This window comes from Eumetopias jubatus, unplaced genomic scaffold (genome assembly GCF_037043125.1).
Source record: "Eumetopias jubatus isolate StellerSeaLion01/CBP00866 unplaced genomic scaffold, mEumJub1_p1.0 scaffold_4, whole genome shotgun sequence".
Classification (NCBI taxonomy): Eukaryota; Metazoa; Chordata; class Mammalia; order Carnivora; family Otariidae; genus Eumetopias; species Eumetopias jubatus.
The window spans coordinates 65,592,213-65,608,003 of NW_028274810.1; the positions used below are offsets into that span (position 1 = coordinate 65,592,213).

The following is a 15,791-nucleotide window of genomic DNA, read 5'->3' on the forward strand; positions in this document are numbered from 1 at the left end:
ATCAAGAGTTGCTGCTCCACTGAATGAGCCAGCCAGGCACCCCAATGACTAACTTCTTGAGAACAACTCCATCTCAAATAATCAGTATCCCTTAAGAACTTAATAGGCCCCAAACAAACTCATCATGGGAGTCAGCATGCTACAGACTATAAATGAATAAACACGGTCCCTGCTATCAAGTCTCTTATAATCTGAAAAAAAGACTAGTTGGTTAATAAGTAACCATTATATGCCACAATATGAGGCTGTCATTAATAAATGTATTATAGCAGAGCAATTTAAGCTAAGGGCAGTAGAAGTACAGAGAAAGGGTTGATTAATTAATTAGGCCTGGAAATAAAGGAAAAGTTTCAATAGAGGCAGAATTATATCCTAGTTACAACAGAAGATGTCCTCTGAACATAAAACTCTATGAAGCAACTAGGCCATCTGGATCAGAGATTCAGATTTTTGATGACATTTACTACCAAATAAATCTGATAAAATCAATCATTTCTGGGAAATGGAACAGATCCCATTGTTGACAGATTTATGTTATCAGGTAAAAACAGGTGACCGCATAGTCACTATATTCAACTAGATTACCAAATAAGCTCACCCAAATACCTTCAAATGTCGTAGAATATAAAACATTTTTAGAAACTTAGTTCTGGATTATAAATCTCTTGGCATCTGCCTAGGAATGACCTCCTAAAACCTAGGCTTTTGTATGAAACAGTCTCTGACACTCCCATACCCCTTACTTTTTGACAGCTTTGGATTTCTCCATCTTTGGTAACATGTGAAAGAAATCTATGACTAATTTATTACACCAAATCAACAAACTAATGAATACATAAAAGAACAGAGAAGCTTGTCTTAATCCAAACAGTCCTTCAGTTTTTAAAGTTTCTAAAGAGGATATAAATTAAGCTTCAGGAGGGAGAAAAAAATCGCCAAAACCAACAGCTTAGAAAGTAAGATTAGAACTTTTCTTGGCAGAAGTACATTCCATGAATTTTTGGAAGCCACCACTGATCTCCCTGTTCCCCACCCACCAAACTGAGTACTTTCTACTTGTTTGATGTTTTGAAGGTCTAAGTACGGAAAACGTTGTAATATTATTTTTTGTTTTACAACAATGGCAATGGTGTCTTCTCTTTTTGAAAGTTTTTATCTGCTTTTCTTAAATTCCTGAAAAACAGGAATTTAAAAATTCCTTAGAGGTCAGGACTTTTTTTCTTTTTAAGTAAACTCCATACCCAATGTGGGGCTCAAACTCATAACCCCAGATCAAGAGTCCCCTGCTCTACTGACTGAGCCAGCCAGGTGCCCCAGAGTTTAGCACTTTGAAAAAAGTTTCAAACATTCCAAATAAAAAATAACAAAATTATAATTAATGTGTTTCTTCTATTCTAAGATATATTTTTTCACATCTTAGTTTCTGAAAACTTCTGTACATATGTTTTCATGTTTACATTTAATGCAGTAGTTTCTTTTCTCCTTCCAAAGAGCTGTTTTTAAACCAAGTGTGTGTCATTTTCTTTAAAAAATTTTTGAAAAAAAGTCGACTTTAAACTTAGTAACACAAACATAATGTTTGAGGCAAGCCAGGTTATATATAGTATACTAGATATTCCTACACAAAATCTGCAAAGTGTTACATAAAGTACAAATATCTTAGAGCTCTCAAAAAAACAATTTTAAAAAGAGGGAAAGAAGGAAAAAAGTAAACTCCTTTCCATCTTAGCTTCAAATATTCAGAAATTTTACAGCTGTTACCTTGCATTGTTAATTATCTTTATGTACATTTTCTCTGTATAGTCTGTGAGGGCTGGAAGACATCACCAGGGTTGGGTGCAGTGAGAGCGTGTATGTGTTTATTAGGTAGCACTAATTTCTTTCCTTTTTTTTTTTAAGATTTATTTATTGGGGGGGGAGAGAGACAGAAGGAGCAGAGGAAGGGGCAAGCAGACTCCTCGCTAAGCATGATCCCACGACTCTGAGATCACGATCCAGGGGCCGAAGTCAGATGTTTAACCGACTGGGCCATCCAGGTGCCCCTGTACCATTAATTTTCTGTGCAACGTTTTGGAGCTACGACTCCTCAAAAAGTTAGAACTGCCATCAGTAGTAGCAACAAAAAGGAATTCACATCACAGTTTAATAAATGCTGTAATAAAAGTAAATACAGGACATTATGAAGGCATATAGGAAAGGCATCTGACCTTTCTTTATACAAATGTGTAAGTGTGCTACCATGAAGGCTTCTGGGAGAAATAATGCCTGCATTAAGACCTGAAAAAAGAGAAACATCAATGTCCTCGGAAATACTTATAGAGATTTTCTTTTATATGTAATAGTGTAACTAATGCATTCTGCATGGTAGGTGTTCAATAATACAAGGTATAAGGCAGATATTTTCTTTCTTTGATGGGGTGTTGAGGGATAAGGGGGGGAGCAGGAGGAGAGGAAAAGGCCAAGAGAGGATATAAGAAAGTGCAAATGAAACGACCAAAAGCAGGATAAATTGATGAACAGAATGAACTCTGGTTTTAACACTCAGAATCCAGCACTTACTAGCTAAGTGATCTTGGGCAGGTACCTAATTCTGTCTCAGTTTTCTTCTCTGTAACCAGTAACAACTGACTCAAAGAGAGTCAGTTGAATCTGAAATGGGATAATACATATTTGTCTCTTATCTAATTAGTTTCCCTACTAGACTGTAAGCTCCAAAGGACAGAGACTGTGAATAACTTATAAACTACTATCTAGCAAGTCCTTGGCAAAATGCTTGGCACATATTAGATGTCCACTAAGTGTTGACTATCATTACTTTATTAGAACAATTTCAACTACAAAAATATCTTCACCTCAGCACTGCATTGTTAACACGTTTGGCTGTATTCTGAAAAGATCAAAGACTGTTAACTGATTTGTTTCTTTATTTTATTATAAAACATTTATAAAATTAATGCTATCTGACCACAAAAAGTTTTATTAATTATAAGAACCATAAAGTGTCCCAAATCTGAACAAAAACAAACATTTAGAAAAACATGCCCTTGGAGATATTACATAGTTAAATCTATACTTCAAGGAGGTATAAATAGAATCTTTTCCTCTCTCTAAAAGGGTGTTTTTCAACCAAGGGTGACTTTGTCCCCTAGGGGGCATGTGACAAAGTCTGAGGACATTTTGGTTGTCATAACTGGGGGGGGTGGTAAGTGGGGCTATTGGTATCTAGTGGGTAGAGGTCAGGGAAGCTGCTTAAACATCCTATAATACACAGGGCAGTTCCCACAATAAAGAACTAGCTGGTTCAAAATGTCAATAGTGCTGAGATGGCAGGGCACGGGGCCGGGGGGGGGGGGGGGGGGGGGCGGGGTCAGAGAGAGAAATGTATGCAAAGATGTAAGATTGCCAGAACACTTATAAGTTGTTTAGGTTTAACATTATCAGTTATTGTCCATTATTGCTACTTTTTTTTTTTTTAAACCAAGCTTTGGATTTTTTTTTCAGTTTTTTTACTTTTTATTTGACAGAGAAAGTACAAGCAGGCGGAGTGGCAGGCAGAGGGAGAGGGAGTCGGAGAAGCAAGCTCCCCGCTGAGCAGGGATCCCCACGCGGGGCTCGATCCCAGGACCCCGAGATCATGACCTGAGCCGAAGGCAGACACTTAACCATCTGAGCCACCCAGGCACCCCAAAGCTTTGGATTTTAAGAGAGGTTTAGATTTTTTTCCCTCATATATACCCCAGATAAAGAGAATGATCTCTCTGAGAATTATTTTAGGTCAATAAAAATACATGAAAGTTTTCAATAGCTCAAAAGAAAAAAAGGCATATAAAATGTTTAATTTCAAGACTTGCAAATGAAGTTCTAATCTTTATCAGAGTAAGAATGCACAGGCACATCAAGCTAAAAGGAAGAAAAGATACATGTGTCTTACATTTTCTATTTTATCACTATACTAATTTTGAAAGTACAAAGCAGATTTAAATGATGTGTTAATATTTATTCATATATGCACAGTAGAAGGAACGTGTGGCCATTTCACTGCCTTTTCTTTGGTACTCTGCTATTTATTAGTGATCCTTGCCTCCACATTATTTCTGATCTGTTTTATAGCACATATGCATTAATGATCTGTTAAAAATCGTGAGGTGGTACCACACATAGTAATGATATCATTAAGTACAATTTAACTTAAACATTCAATTTAATTTATAGTAGTGAAAATTTAAACATTGGTTACTATTAGAAATGGAATTATTAGGTAGACGTGAATCTAGATGGTAACAGATCATAAATAGCTGATGTTACCATTTTTCTTGAGTATCTTTTGAAATAACACTAGTTTTTGGCTTCATGTTTGAGAAAAGCAGTATCACCAAAATATAGTAAGATGATTTAAAAAATTTAACCAATAATTTCTGGAAAAGGTCTAATAAGAAAACCAATCCAAGTAAAGCTATTGCTAGAGCTTCTTGGCTGAGGTAATAAAGAGATTGAGTAGAAAGGGAAAAAAAAATCCACCTTATTTGAAGAAATCTTGGAGTTTATTTCTATATTATTAGAAAAAAAATCTTATTTTGCATGAAAATTCAAGAGCAGTTCCATAATTTTGTCACATATGCCAAATACTTTGAGTCAGAAAAGTATGACGAATTCCTTATCTGTCAACTAAAATCATTTTTTTACAATCATCCATTTTTATACAATAAGCAAATTCAACTAGTCCTTCAAAGACACATGACTGACAATATCTGATTCTTCTAAGCTGATATTTTACATTTGAAAAGTGTATTTGTGAATGTGCTATTTGTCCACATAATTTAACAATTTATAAAATGATCATACCTCTTCAATACCAGCTATATTATTCACAGCCAGTTTTTTTAGAGAACTCTGAAGTTTTTTGTCATCAGCTGTAGCTGTTCTATGTACCACCTTCTTCTTTCTGCGAGCTGTACCCTGAAAAATAACCAAACAGAAGTGTTAGGATGCCTAGCATCTGGCAACTGCAGTCACATGTCTTCCTATTCACAATACTCTAATTAAAAACCACATAAGAAATCGCTGACTTAATAGTAATGACTAAGAAGACCGCTCAGAGTTGTGATTGTCAGCCTAACCCAGATTTTTGAGGGCCAGTTCTAGTCAGTTCTTTTTCCAGTATCCATTTATCATTTCAATATGTTGTTTCAAAACTTTTTTAATAAAAAATAAAACAATACAATTGTGTTTTATGACAACTTCCAAACATTACAAGGAATGCTTTTTACAGTACCTACCAATCCCTGACAATAAAGTTAAATCTAAAGATTTTCTGAAACATTGAAGATTCTGACATAATTAAGAATCAAATGCCTACAACTGAGTGTTCTACATTCCTAGGAATGAAAAAAATCAAGTTCTTAGTTCAAGGAGCATACATTATAGTGGGATGGAAAAGTCAATAAATATATAAACAAATTAGATCCTTTCAAATGGGATAAGGGTATTAAGGGAAAAAAACCCAACATAGTACTAAGAATATTTATTGGGTGGGGGCAGAGCACTACTTTATTAGAATGTTCAGGGAAGGCCCTCTGAAGAGGTGACATTATGAGCTGAGACCCATAGGAAGATCTAGGGGAAGAGTGATCCAAGCAGAATAAAACAAGAGTGAACCTACTGTTTCTACAGAGAGAAAGCAGGTCAGTCATGGTTTTGGCAGAGTGAGCAAAGGGGAAGGAGGAAAATGCATTCAGAAAGATAGGCAAGGGCCAAATCACATAGCCTAGAATGCCACGGGCAGGAGTTGGATTTTATTCTAGCTGCAATACAAAGGTTTTAAGCATGGGAATGATTTGATCTCATTTATGATTTTTACAGATGACTGACGTTGCTGTGGAAAATGAATGATAATGAGATCAATCAGGAAGCTACTGCAGTAGTCGATGAGAAAGGAGAATTCTGGCAGTGGAGATGGTGAGAGCTTAGACTGTCAGAAGAATCAACATGCTGATGGATTGGACGTGGGAAATGAGGAAAAAAGGAATCTAGAATGATGCTTAGAATATTGGCCTGAGCAAATAGTTTGACAATTATACTATTCACTGAGATAGAAATAGCTCATTTCTAAATGGTTACTTTGAAACTCTAAATATATATTTCCACTGAAAAACTATTTAAAATAATGGATTAAATTCCTGGGCCAATTAAAAAAATATAACCTAAAGCAGAAATAAAACATTACCAAAAGAAGCCTAAGTCTTGAGGGCTAAATCTTTCTGAGACATGGCAGGAGGAAAGGAAGAGAGGTTTCCATCTCTGGGTAATTCCTGCAGTACTCAGGGAATCAGCTTTATAGAGAGTAGGTAGGGGCTTCAGTCTCAGCAATGCTGGTGGGAGTGGAAGAGACTTCTGTGAGTAGCAGCAGAGGTTGTGACAAAACCCAGTTGCTGAAGGATGGATTAGGGGTGACTACTTTCATAGGTGGTCATTTATCTGTGAAGTGTTCCTGACTCAGGGATAGCTTAACTGCTCGCTGTATGCCTCAAATGAAATGATCCTCAACTGAGTACCTCAAATTCAACATGTCTAAAAGCTGATCAGTCCATCAAACTATTCTTCCTATATTTCCTAAGTTTTATAGCTGGTGGTATTACCATATACCTAGTCTTTAAGACCAGAAATCCGGGGGTCATCCTAGACTCTTCTTTTTCCTTTTCATATGAGTTATGTCATTCCAACTCCTAAATTTGTGTTCCATATACTTCAGCAGCAGCCTCTCAATTGTTCTCCTCTATGCCAAACTTCCATTTCATTCCATTTTCCATGTTGCCAGCACCTACTTTTCTAAAATGACTGTTCTTAAAATCCTTCAATAGTTGCCCCTTGCCTATAGGATAAAATCCTATACTCCTTAGTATGGCATATACAACCCCAAATTACCTGGTTGTTTCATCTCCTACCATTCTTTATCCATTATATAGTCTAAACTCTAACTGTACCAAACTAAAGCAAGCCATTCTGTTAAGCACCATGCTATCACAGCATGCCTTAGCATGTGTAAGAATGACGATCCCCTTTTCACTCTACCCACTTACCCTCACCTTTCTACTAATTGATAAATTCGTTTGTTCTCCAAATCTCAGCTCAGTGATGACGTCCTTGCCCCTCCTAGGCAAGAGCACCTTGTACTTCATTTTAACATTTACTATTCTGTAGTGTAATTGTGAGCATGTTTCTCTTCCACGCTAAGCTGTGTCAAGAGAAGAAAATCTTGGTTATCTACTATGTGCTTGGCACATAGTAGGTGCACAGTAAACTAGTTAAATGAATGAATGTGCCAACCACCTGGTTTAAAATATATAATAGTGATGTGCTGACTCAAGCTCTTCCAGGTATATTCTATGGTTCCTGAATATCCCTAGTTTTTGCATTGGTATATTACATTATACTTGATGTTACAATGTGACCACTTTGGTTACATGAATGTGTTAATATGACTCCAGAGTCCTATAACTGTATTGCTATGGAAGGAGAAAGTATGAGTCACTTCTTCCCTTCCCCTTCTATCTCCATCCCTAGGAACTGTGGTTATCATCAAAGTAAATGAAAAGGAGAGCTGCTACATAGCATCCTACCTACTCCCTTCCCAGGTCTGAGCTGAGTACCATTTTCACTTTTCCTTTTACAAAGATTGTACTGGGCAGAGATAAAGGCAGAGTATTCTCCTTGAGCTGGGGGCTAGAGCTACAGGGAATCAAAGATTCTCAGAATGAGCTTTTCCTTAGGCTTCAAAGTACATGGAATAAGAATGTTTGTGCACATATTGACCAACATAGAAGAATAGGCAGGAATTTGGGAGGAAAACCTAGCAATGAACAAAACGTACAATCAGCTTGAGCATTTCCAGTTAAACCTAATAAACCTAACTGTAGAAGTAGGTGTATCCAGTCAAGATGAGGTAAACTCAACATCTGGGATGCCCTGCAAATGAGTCTAACATAATAGCTATCATTTATTAAGTATCTACTCTGTGCCAGACACCATGTTAGATGTTTTATAAGTATTACTCTAATCCTCAGAAGCATCTTATGCAGGATTATTTCTATTTTGCAGATGGGAAGATGGAAGCCTAACAAGGTCAGATAACTTGTTCATGTCACATAACTACCAGATGTTAAGAGAATTCAAACAAAAGTGGCTATTTCCATTGTACCACCAGACAAAGAAGTTTTCTAGTTACCTATTTTAAATCTAGACAAGTTATTTTCAAATTGAAATGTGGTTTGATCTTGATTATTGAAAAGATTTTAGATTTCCAATGACCACAAATCCAAAATACTACTACTATCTGGTAATAATACATTCTCCTCTCAATTTTTCTTATGCCACACTCACCTTGCCCCCTATCCGGACCTGAGCCTGAAGTTTGGCTAACTTTTCTTGATTCATGCTGTTGGTAAATCTAGGGGGGAAAAATAGATTTGTTAAAGTTACCGTTTTACCAAAATAAAATAACTGTTTATGCAACAGTACCTTCTGGTTCATTAGGTTTGCAATATTCATCACCACCATGATCATATTAATACTGTCTATATATTCTTAATAAATATTAATAACTTGTTCTAGCTTCATAAACCAGATATTAAGAGAACCAAAATTAAGTGTAAGACCAAAAGGGAGTCAAATATATGAACAGAAAATAGAATGGGGGGTGCCTGGGTGGCTCAGTCGTTAAGCGTCTGCCTTCAGCTCCGGTCATGATCCCAGGGTCCTGGGGTCGAGTCCCACATTGGGCTCCCTCCTCTGAGGGAAGCTTGCTCTCCCTCTCCCACTCCCGCTGCTTGTGTTTCTACTCTTGCTATCTCTGTCTCTGTCAAATAAATAAATAAAATCTTAAAAAAATAAAAAAAATAAAAACACCTTTAAAAAAAAAAAGAAAAGAAAACAGAATGGGACTCAAAGTTACCTATTTGAAGATCCCTCCTTAAAAACAAAATTCACGGGGGCGCCTGGGTGGCTCAGTTGGTTAAGCGACTGCTTTCAGCTCAGGTCATGATCCTGGAGTCCCGGGATTGAGTCCCGCATCGGGCTCCCTGCTCAGCGGGGAGTCTGCTTCTCACTCTGACCATCTCCCCTCTCATGCTCTCTCTCTATCTCATTCTCTCTCTCAAATAAATAAAATCTCAAAAAAAAAAAAAAGAAACCTTAAAAAAAAAAAATTCACGGGGCGCCTGGGTGGCTCAGTCAGTTAAGTGTCTGCCTTCAGCTCAGGTCAAGATTCCAGGGTCCTGGGACGGAGGCCCACATCAGGCTCCCTGCTCAGCGGGAAACCTGCTTCTCCCCTCTCCCTTTGCCCCTCCCCCATGTTCATGCTCTCTCTCAAATAAATGAATAAAATCTTAAAACACACACACACACACACACACACACACAAAACCCCCCCCAAAAAAACAAAACCCACATCAAAATTCAGTTCTTTGGCATTCAGTAAAACCTACCCAATTATAAAATCTCTAGAGAAGCCAGTTTTTTTCCCCCAAAGATTTTTACAGCAGAGAGCAGTTACCAAATGTTATTAACACAACCTTTAAGTAGACTTTTTTCTCCCAAATCATAAACTATATATAACCTTGTAACCATAAATAGAAGCCCCCCCAAAAAAAAGCTGGACAAAGGAAGAAATTCAACAATAGGCTCTCTAGCTGTCAAGATATGAGGCAGTCATATCTTCTATTCGAGGTCAGATGGTACATTAGTAACAGGAAAAGAGAGCCAGATTTTCAGGCATTCAGCACTTTAGCAGCCCTTTCCAGAGTTCATTCAATATCTTGCACTGATATAGTATGTCACACTTGTCAAGATATTTTTGCATACATGGTAAAATGCTTCACTGCACAATTTGATAAAAACATCTCTGCTACATTAATTCTAAATTTTTGTGTGTGTTTGGGGGGGGAGGAGATTCTTAAAAGTAAGCTTTTTAAGGCGAGTTTTGATTTTGAAAATTTTAAGAAAATTGTAAAGTCATAAATCCTAATCTGATCAGTGATATTCCTACCAGAAAAAAGTTCTTACGTTTATAATGGGTTTTAACATTCCACACTATATAAACAAATAAAAGCCAAGGTTAAGGGGCACCTGGGTGACTAGGCTGGTTAAGCATCTGCCTTTAGGTCAGGTCATGACCCCAGAGTCCCTGGATGGAGCCACACATGGGGCTCCCTGCTCAGCGGGGAGTCTGCTTCTCCCTTGCTCATGCTCTCTCTCTCTCAAATAAATAAATAAAAATCTTTTAAAAAAAATAATAAGCCAAGGTCAAAAGTCTTCTTTTACTTGTTCTGTGGACCAACAGACCATTACTAAGATATGAGGGAATAAAAGCTGTTAACAAAACTTTTATGACCAATTCTCTAACCTCTTTATAATTATCATTCACATGAAAAAGATTATGTCTTTGAGAAATGAAAGAGAATCAAAGATTAAATAAGTACTAACTATTCTGTATTTTGACACTGTACTTTAGCACTAACCCATATATATATGTTTCAAGGCTAAAGTCCAGTTCCCAAATAACATTCAGAATTTATGATTCCTCAATCTTTGCCCAGCACTGTATCACAATGCTCAGCAGCTAAAAACATTCCTTTACAGGAGGAATACAAAGCCAGAAGGCTTAGGTGTGTACCAATCTCAACTCAACCATAGACTTAAATTTGCTGATGCAAATCCCAATGTCTATACTCAATATCCACAGAAAAGGATCAATATTCACTTTTCCCAAAGGAACATGGCCATGAAAGTATAGTGAACTAACAAGAACCTAAATTTTTTTTTTTTTACAAAAAATGGGCTAAGTGAAAATACTAGAACTAGACACAGGGTAAACCTTCTGGAACTCTTCTACATTTTGAAGTAACAATCCCAAGAGAAGAGATGGAAGACAAGAGATTGAAGTCAAGATGAAGAGCCTTGACTTGTTCCAAACAAAAGCAAAAACAAAATTAACTCTTTATATCAATGTGTAGATGAAAGAACAGATTCCATTCTATGTAATCAGTACAACAGAAAACTTGTTCCCAAGAATTATCTCAGAGAAAAAGCATTTTAGGGAGGTTATAAACTCAAGGGGGGTGGGGAGGAGAGGAAGAAAGGTGGTCCTTTGTCTACTAACAGGTTGGGGTGTGTGGAATTGAAGTAGTAAAGAGGATTGGACTCAGTCTATGGGAGATGAGATGCCAAGCTCGAATCTGGACTAGACCTCAAAGATCACCTGATTTAATTCCCTATTCCTCAATAACCTTTACTTCATTGTACCCATTATTTCTGTTTTGTATGTGAGGCCATCTCAAATACCTGCAAGCAACAGCAGGGTATAAATAAATTATAAACAAACAAAATAGTTCACCTCCCTCCTAATTTAATAAATTTGGAAATGAGGGTACAAAAGGGAGAAGTAACTTCCTAAGAACATAAATTACTGAATTTTTCCTTGGGGATCCTAGGATAGCTTAGTCCTTTACTGGAGGACTCAAGAAAGATGTAAATAATGAGGTTATAATTAGTATTTATTGAGTGCCTAAGTTCCAAGCATTACAGTAGGCACTTTCACCATGTTTACACACAGATAAAATAATTTCAACCTTTAGTCCCAACTTTTTATTATGTGGGATTTCTCTAAGAGAGGCACAAGTTTTGGAATCAGAAGGATCAAGGTTCTACCACTTAGGACTTCAGAAAGGTATTTTACTTTCTGAACTTGTGTTCCTTCTGTATTAGAAAAGGTTTATCACCACACAACTCATACGGTTGTTTTAAGGGTTAAAGGTTAAGTTATCAAGTACAGGGTATGGCTCACAGTAGATACGCAAAAACTGGTACTATTGTTACCACTCCCGAGGGGACAGCTATGGTGTAAGTGAAAGAATGTGGGAACGGAAGTTGAAACCGCCATTCACTAGCTGTGTAACAGGGTGCCCATCGGTCAATTTCCTGACAGCCTACTATGCATCAGGCAGTGTGATGGGGCTATCGAGAGAGTCAAGGCAATTTCTCAGGGAGGGAAGCAGAACTGTAAACAAATACTGCCATTACGAGGTGAGGAGAGCTGCAACAGAATTCAGTCCCAAGCGCTTGGGGCCGGAGGCTGCTAACCTCAGTTTCCCTATCTGTAGAGTGGGAAGATCAAATGAGATGACAACAGATAGGCTGTTGTCAAAGCACTGTTGTTGTGAATAAAGTAGAGTAACAGGAGAGAGGCGGGGGATCACGCGCCTCCTGGGACTGAATCTGGGCGGCAACAGCGCGGGTCCCCGCTGGCCCCCACAGGAAGCGGTGGTGATGGGGACCTTCCCTCAGGTGCCGACCCCCAGCTGCGCCGCCGGTAACCGACAAGCCAAACCAGCCGCCTCCGCCCCCACTCGGCGCGCCACGGCGGAAGTGGCAGCCCGAGTGGTTGGCGGGTGTCGGAAGAAGAGGGCGGGGGGAGACCGTGCGCAGCGGCCTATGGCCGTGGAGTGGCGGGACCGCCGGGGGTCTCACCTGAAGCAGGGAGGGTCCTCCAACAACAGCACGCGGCAAGAGCAAGATGGCTGCCTCAGTCGAGACAGAGAAAGACGACGGCAGCAGCGGCGGCGGGAGCGGGGCCCACGTGACACAACCGGCTCCGCCTCTCTCTCTCACCAGAGCAGCCTATCGCGGGGAACGCATATACGAACTACAAAACCCAGCCTGCTCTGCGCCTCCCAATAGAAATGCGGCAGGTGCAGGTGGCCGCACTGCATTCTGGAGCTTGCAGTCTCCCGAGAATTCCATTGTGTCTATGCCTACAAATTTGTAGGGATCCTAATAAAAAAAAGGTGTGTATTTTTGTTTGGTTGTGTACTTTTGTCGCGTGTCTTTCACTAAGCATTAACTCCGCACTGTCGGACTCAACTAGTGCGGACTCATTAGTATGGAGACTCATCTAGTCTCCACTCAAGAGGAGACGGGAAATTTTGACCCGTTATGTTGTTTAAAGAAAAAAAAATGAGAAAGAAATATTCAACCCACAAAGTTTAAAAACAACACGGCAAGTAGATTTAACCAGAAGAAGCTTTACGCTTTAAATGCCTGCAGTGACTTTTGTCCTGGTTCCCTGAAGAGCTAGGTCAGTTTTGCAGTAAGATCCGAAGTTCGGTTTTCTCGGAGCTTGCATCAGTTGGCTGCATCATCCCTGAGTGGAAGAACTGCTGCTGCAAGGAAAAATAAGGTCCAGCGCTGCTTCTCCAGCAGGAAGAGGGCATTCTTGTAAGGCTCGAGACCATGCACTGCAGAACAGGTTTGCCAGGTCTCCTCGTGGCCCCGGAAGGAACTTAAGAATGAAATCTGGTTGTCCAGTCTTTTTTTATTTGCGGAGCAAGAAAGGGGAGGCCAATGGCGACGCGTCCACTGTTGGGAGCCGCTTACTTCACCGATCAATAATTTGCGTTGTGAATATTAAGTGCAGCGGTTCTTGCAGGGAGGGGCTCGCTTGCAGGCAGACGCAACCAGCAACGGTTCTCCGGAGGCCTCTCCCCACCCCCTACCCCCGCTATCTCATCCACCTTTTCCATCTCGGCCTTCAGATTGAACGCCCAGAATCCAAGGGAAGCAGCTTGCGCTGGAGAGCAATTCCCGCACCCTTCTACGTGATCTGCACCTTTAAACTTACTCCACCTCAAACCGGACCCCGGAGGCACCACCCACATCCGTCTAACATCACTTCCTCCAGGGTTACCGGGGTGGGGGAAAAAATCTGGGAACGCGAGGGGTTGGGCTGAGCCGCACTTGGGGAACGGCGCGGACTTTGTGCTAGGGCTCTGGCCGTCCTCCGTCTGCTCAGCCCAGCGGCCCCGTGCATCTACCACCATGGAGCTGCGGTCTCATCTCGGGGCCACCTGTTTGCTGGGCTTCAGTTTCCTGCTTCTCGTCACCTCTTCTGCTGGACATATTGGGCTTGGAAAGGGTCAGACCAACTTCTTATCTTAATCTTTACTCATACCGGGCCCAGCCCAGTATAGCCCTCTTCTTGTACTAACACGATTCCCCTCCCGTTCTATCTCTTAGGCCACGCCAGATTTCTTTTTATCCTCCCTAACCGCTCCTGGATTTTGAGTATTTCTTGGGGGTAGGGAGTAGCGGGTCGGGGGAATGTTGAGATGAGGAAGTTGTGCTGGAGGCCTCCCTAAATTCTTGGGTTGGGAGTAAGGAATCACCCTTAAATTAGGGAAAGCATGTTTAAGAGTCCAGCATAGGTGCCTAGCACTTGGTAAGTCTTCAGGAACATTCAATTACCTTCTCTTCTGGGAGAAATAGGGTCTCTGGACACCTGCATATGCAGAGATCCTTTCCCTGGCTCTGAGATTCCCCCTCCTTACCTCTTCCCTGAAGAGCTGGGTTATTGCCTCCTCTGTACAGGTCTTGAGGAGAATAGGACCTGCATACCAGGAAGGTGTGACTGGTATATAAAGAAAGGCCAGATGAAGGGCAGAAGGTATGATGTTAGAGGGTACCTAACAGTTGTCCTTGGTGTGCTTCAGTCAGTGTGTCTGAAGAAACTGAATTTTTTTGAGGAGTGAGGGGATAATGGTTATGAATGGGGGATAGGAGGTATGACCCCCTACTCCATCCCCTTCTCTACATCTTTTGTACTCAGGGTTAGTGCTTTTTCTAAGTGGAAGAGTGGTAGCATGGATTCCTTTCTTCCATTTTTTTGTACTGACCTTACTGGATGGAATGATTCTGATGCAGTCCTGCTGTTTTAAATTCTTTTTCTATGTCCTCCCTATTTGCGTGTTTATTGGTAGGTGATGAGTTGGGTGGACATTCAGTGTGCCTGAATGTGGTCACTCCAGCAAATAATTTTTGATCACCTACCATATTCCAGGCACTGCCCTAGGCACTAGGGATATAGCAGTGGACAGGACAGAGAAGGTGCCTGTTCTCACAGAGTTTATATTCAAGTCAGAGGTACAGAGAGTGGACACATGAACAAGAACAAATTAAAAAGCAAGAAAATTTCAGCTAGGGATAAGTGCCATAAAGAAAATGAAACTGTGATGGAGTAGGATGGCTGGGGAGGATAAGGGAGCCCGCATTACATGAGCTAGAAGCCAAAGAAGCCTTCTCTGAGAAGGTGATATGTAGGTTTCCATCTCAGTGATGAAACTGCATGGTGAATTCTACTGGGCCAGAATGTTTTCAGTACTGACAATCCCATTTTAAAACAGATTACTGTATATTTAGCACAAAATTATAAGTACCAAGGGAGACAGAATATGGTGTTAGGAATGTGAGTGTAGATCTGAGTTTTATTTTACTCTGCTATTGACCATCCGAGAGGCTTAGGGCAAGTTGCTTAACCTCTCAAAGCTCAGTTCCTCATCTGCAAAATGGGCATAATAATAACTACCTTGGACCCTCAACAAATAATTTATTCTGTTCCAGTTACTGTCCTATTTAGTATCTTTATTCCTTGTTAGATGTTAAGTCATGTGTGGTTGTTCCAGTTGCCATTGCTGCATAATAAACGACCCCAAAGTTTAGTGGTGTAAAGGAATCATTTTATTATGTTCATGATTCTGTGGGTCAGGAATTCAAACAAGGCACAGTGGGAAAGGTATGTCCCTTGGTTCCATGTCTGGGGCCTCAGCTGAGCAGGTTGCTTCTCCATGTGGTCTTTCTTCATGGTCTCCATGTGGGCTTCCTCACAGTATGACAGCTGGATTCTAAGAGTGCCTGCCCCAAGAGAAAAAGGTGGAAATGTGTTGCATTTTTGTCATCTAGCCTTACAA

General features: G+C 40.1%; 2 protein-coding genes across 3 annotated transcripts in view; one reads left to right on the plus strand and one right to left on the minus strand.

Annotated features, from left to right (window-relative positions):
• BTF3L4 (basic transcription factor 3 like 4) overlaps positions 1–12,622 on the minus strand; it is a 30,562-nt gene extending 17,940 nt beyond the window's left edge. Inside the window, exons 1-3 of the mRNA XM_028106767.2 lie at positions 12,520–12,622; positions 8,377–8,443; positions 4,843–4,956 (exon numbers count right to left, since the gene is read on the minus strand). Of these exons, the coding sequence (XP_027962568.1) occupies positions 4,843–4,956; positions 8,377–8,430 (168 nt within the window). The 5' untranslated portion in view covers positions 8,431–8,443; positions 12,520–12,622. The remainder of the gene's footprint in view (positions 1–4,842; positions 4,957–8,376; positions 8,444–12,519) is intronic.
• Positions 12,623–13,734: 1,112 nt separating this feature from the next.
• TXNDC12 (thioredoxin domain containing 12) overlaps positions 13,735–15,791 on the plus strand; it is a 31,150-nt gene continuing 29,093 nt past the window's right edge. For both annotated transcript variants that reach the window (XM_028106764.2, XM_028106765.2), the window contains exon 1: positions 13,735–13,963. In XM_028106764.2, the coding sequence (XP_027962565.1) occupies positions 13,867–13,963 (97 nt within the window). In that variant the 5' untranslated portion in view covers positions 13,735–13,866. The remainder of the gene's footprint in view (positions 13,964–15,791) is intronic.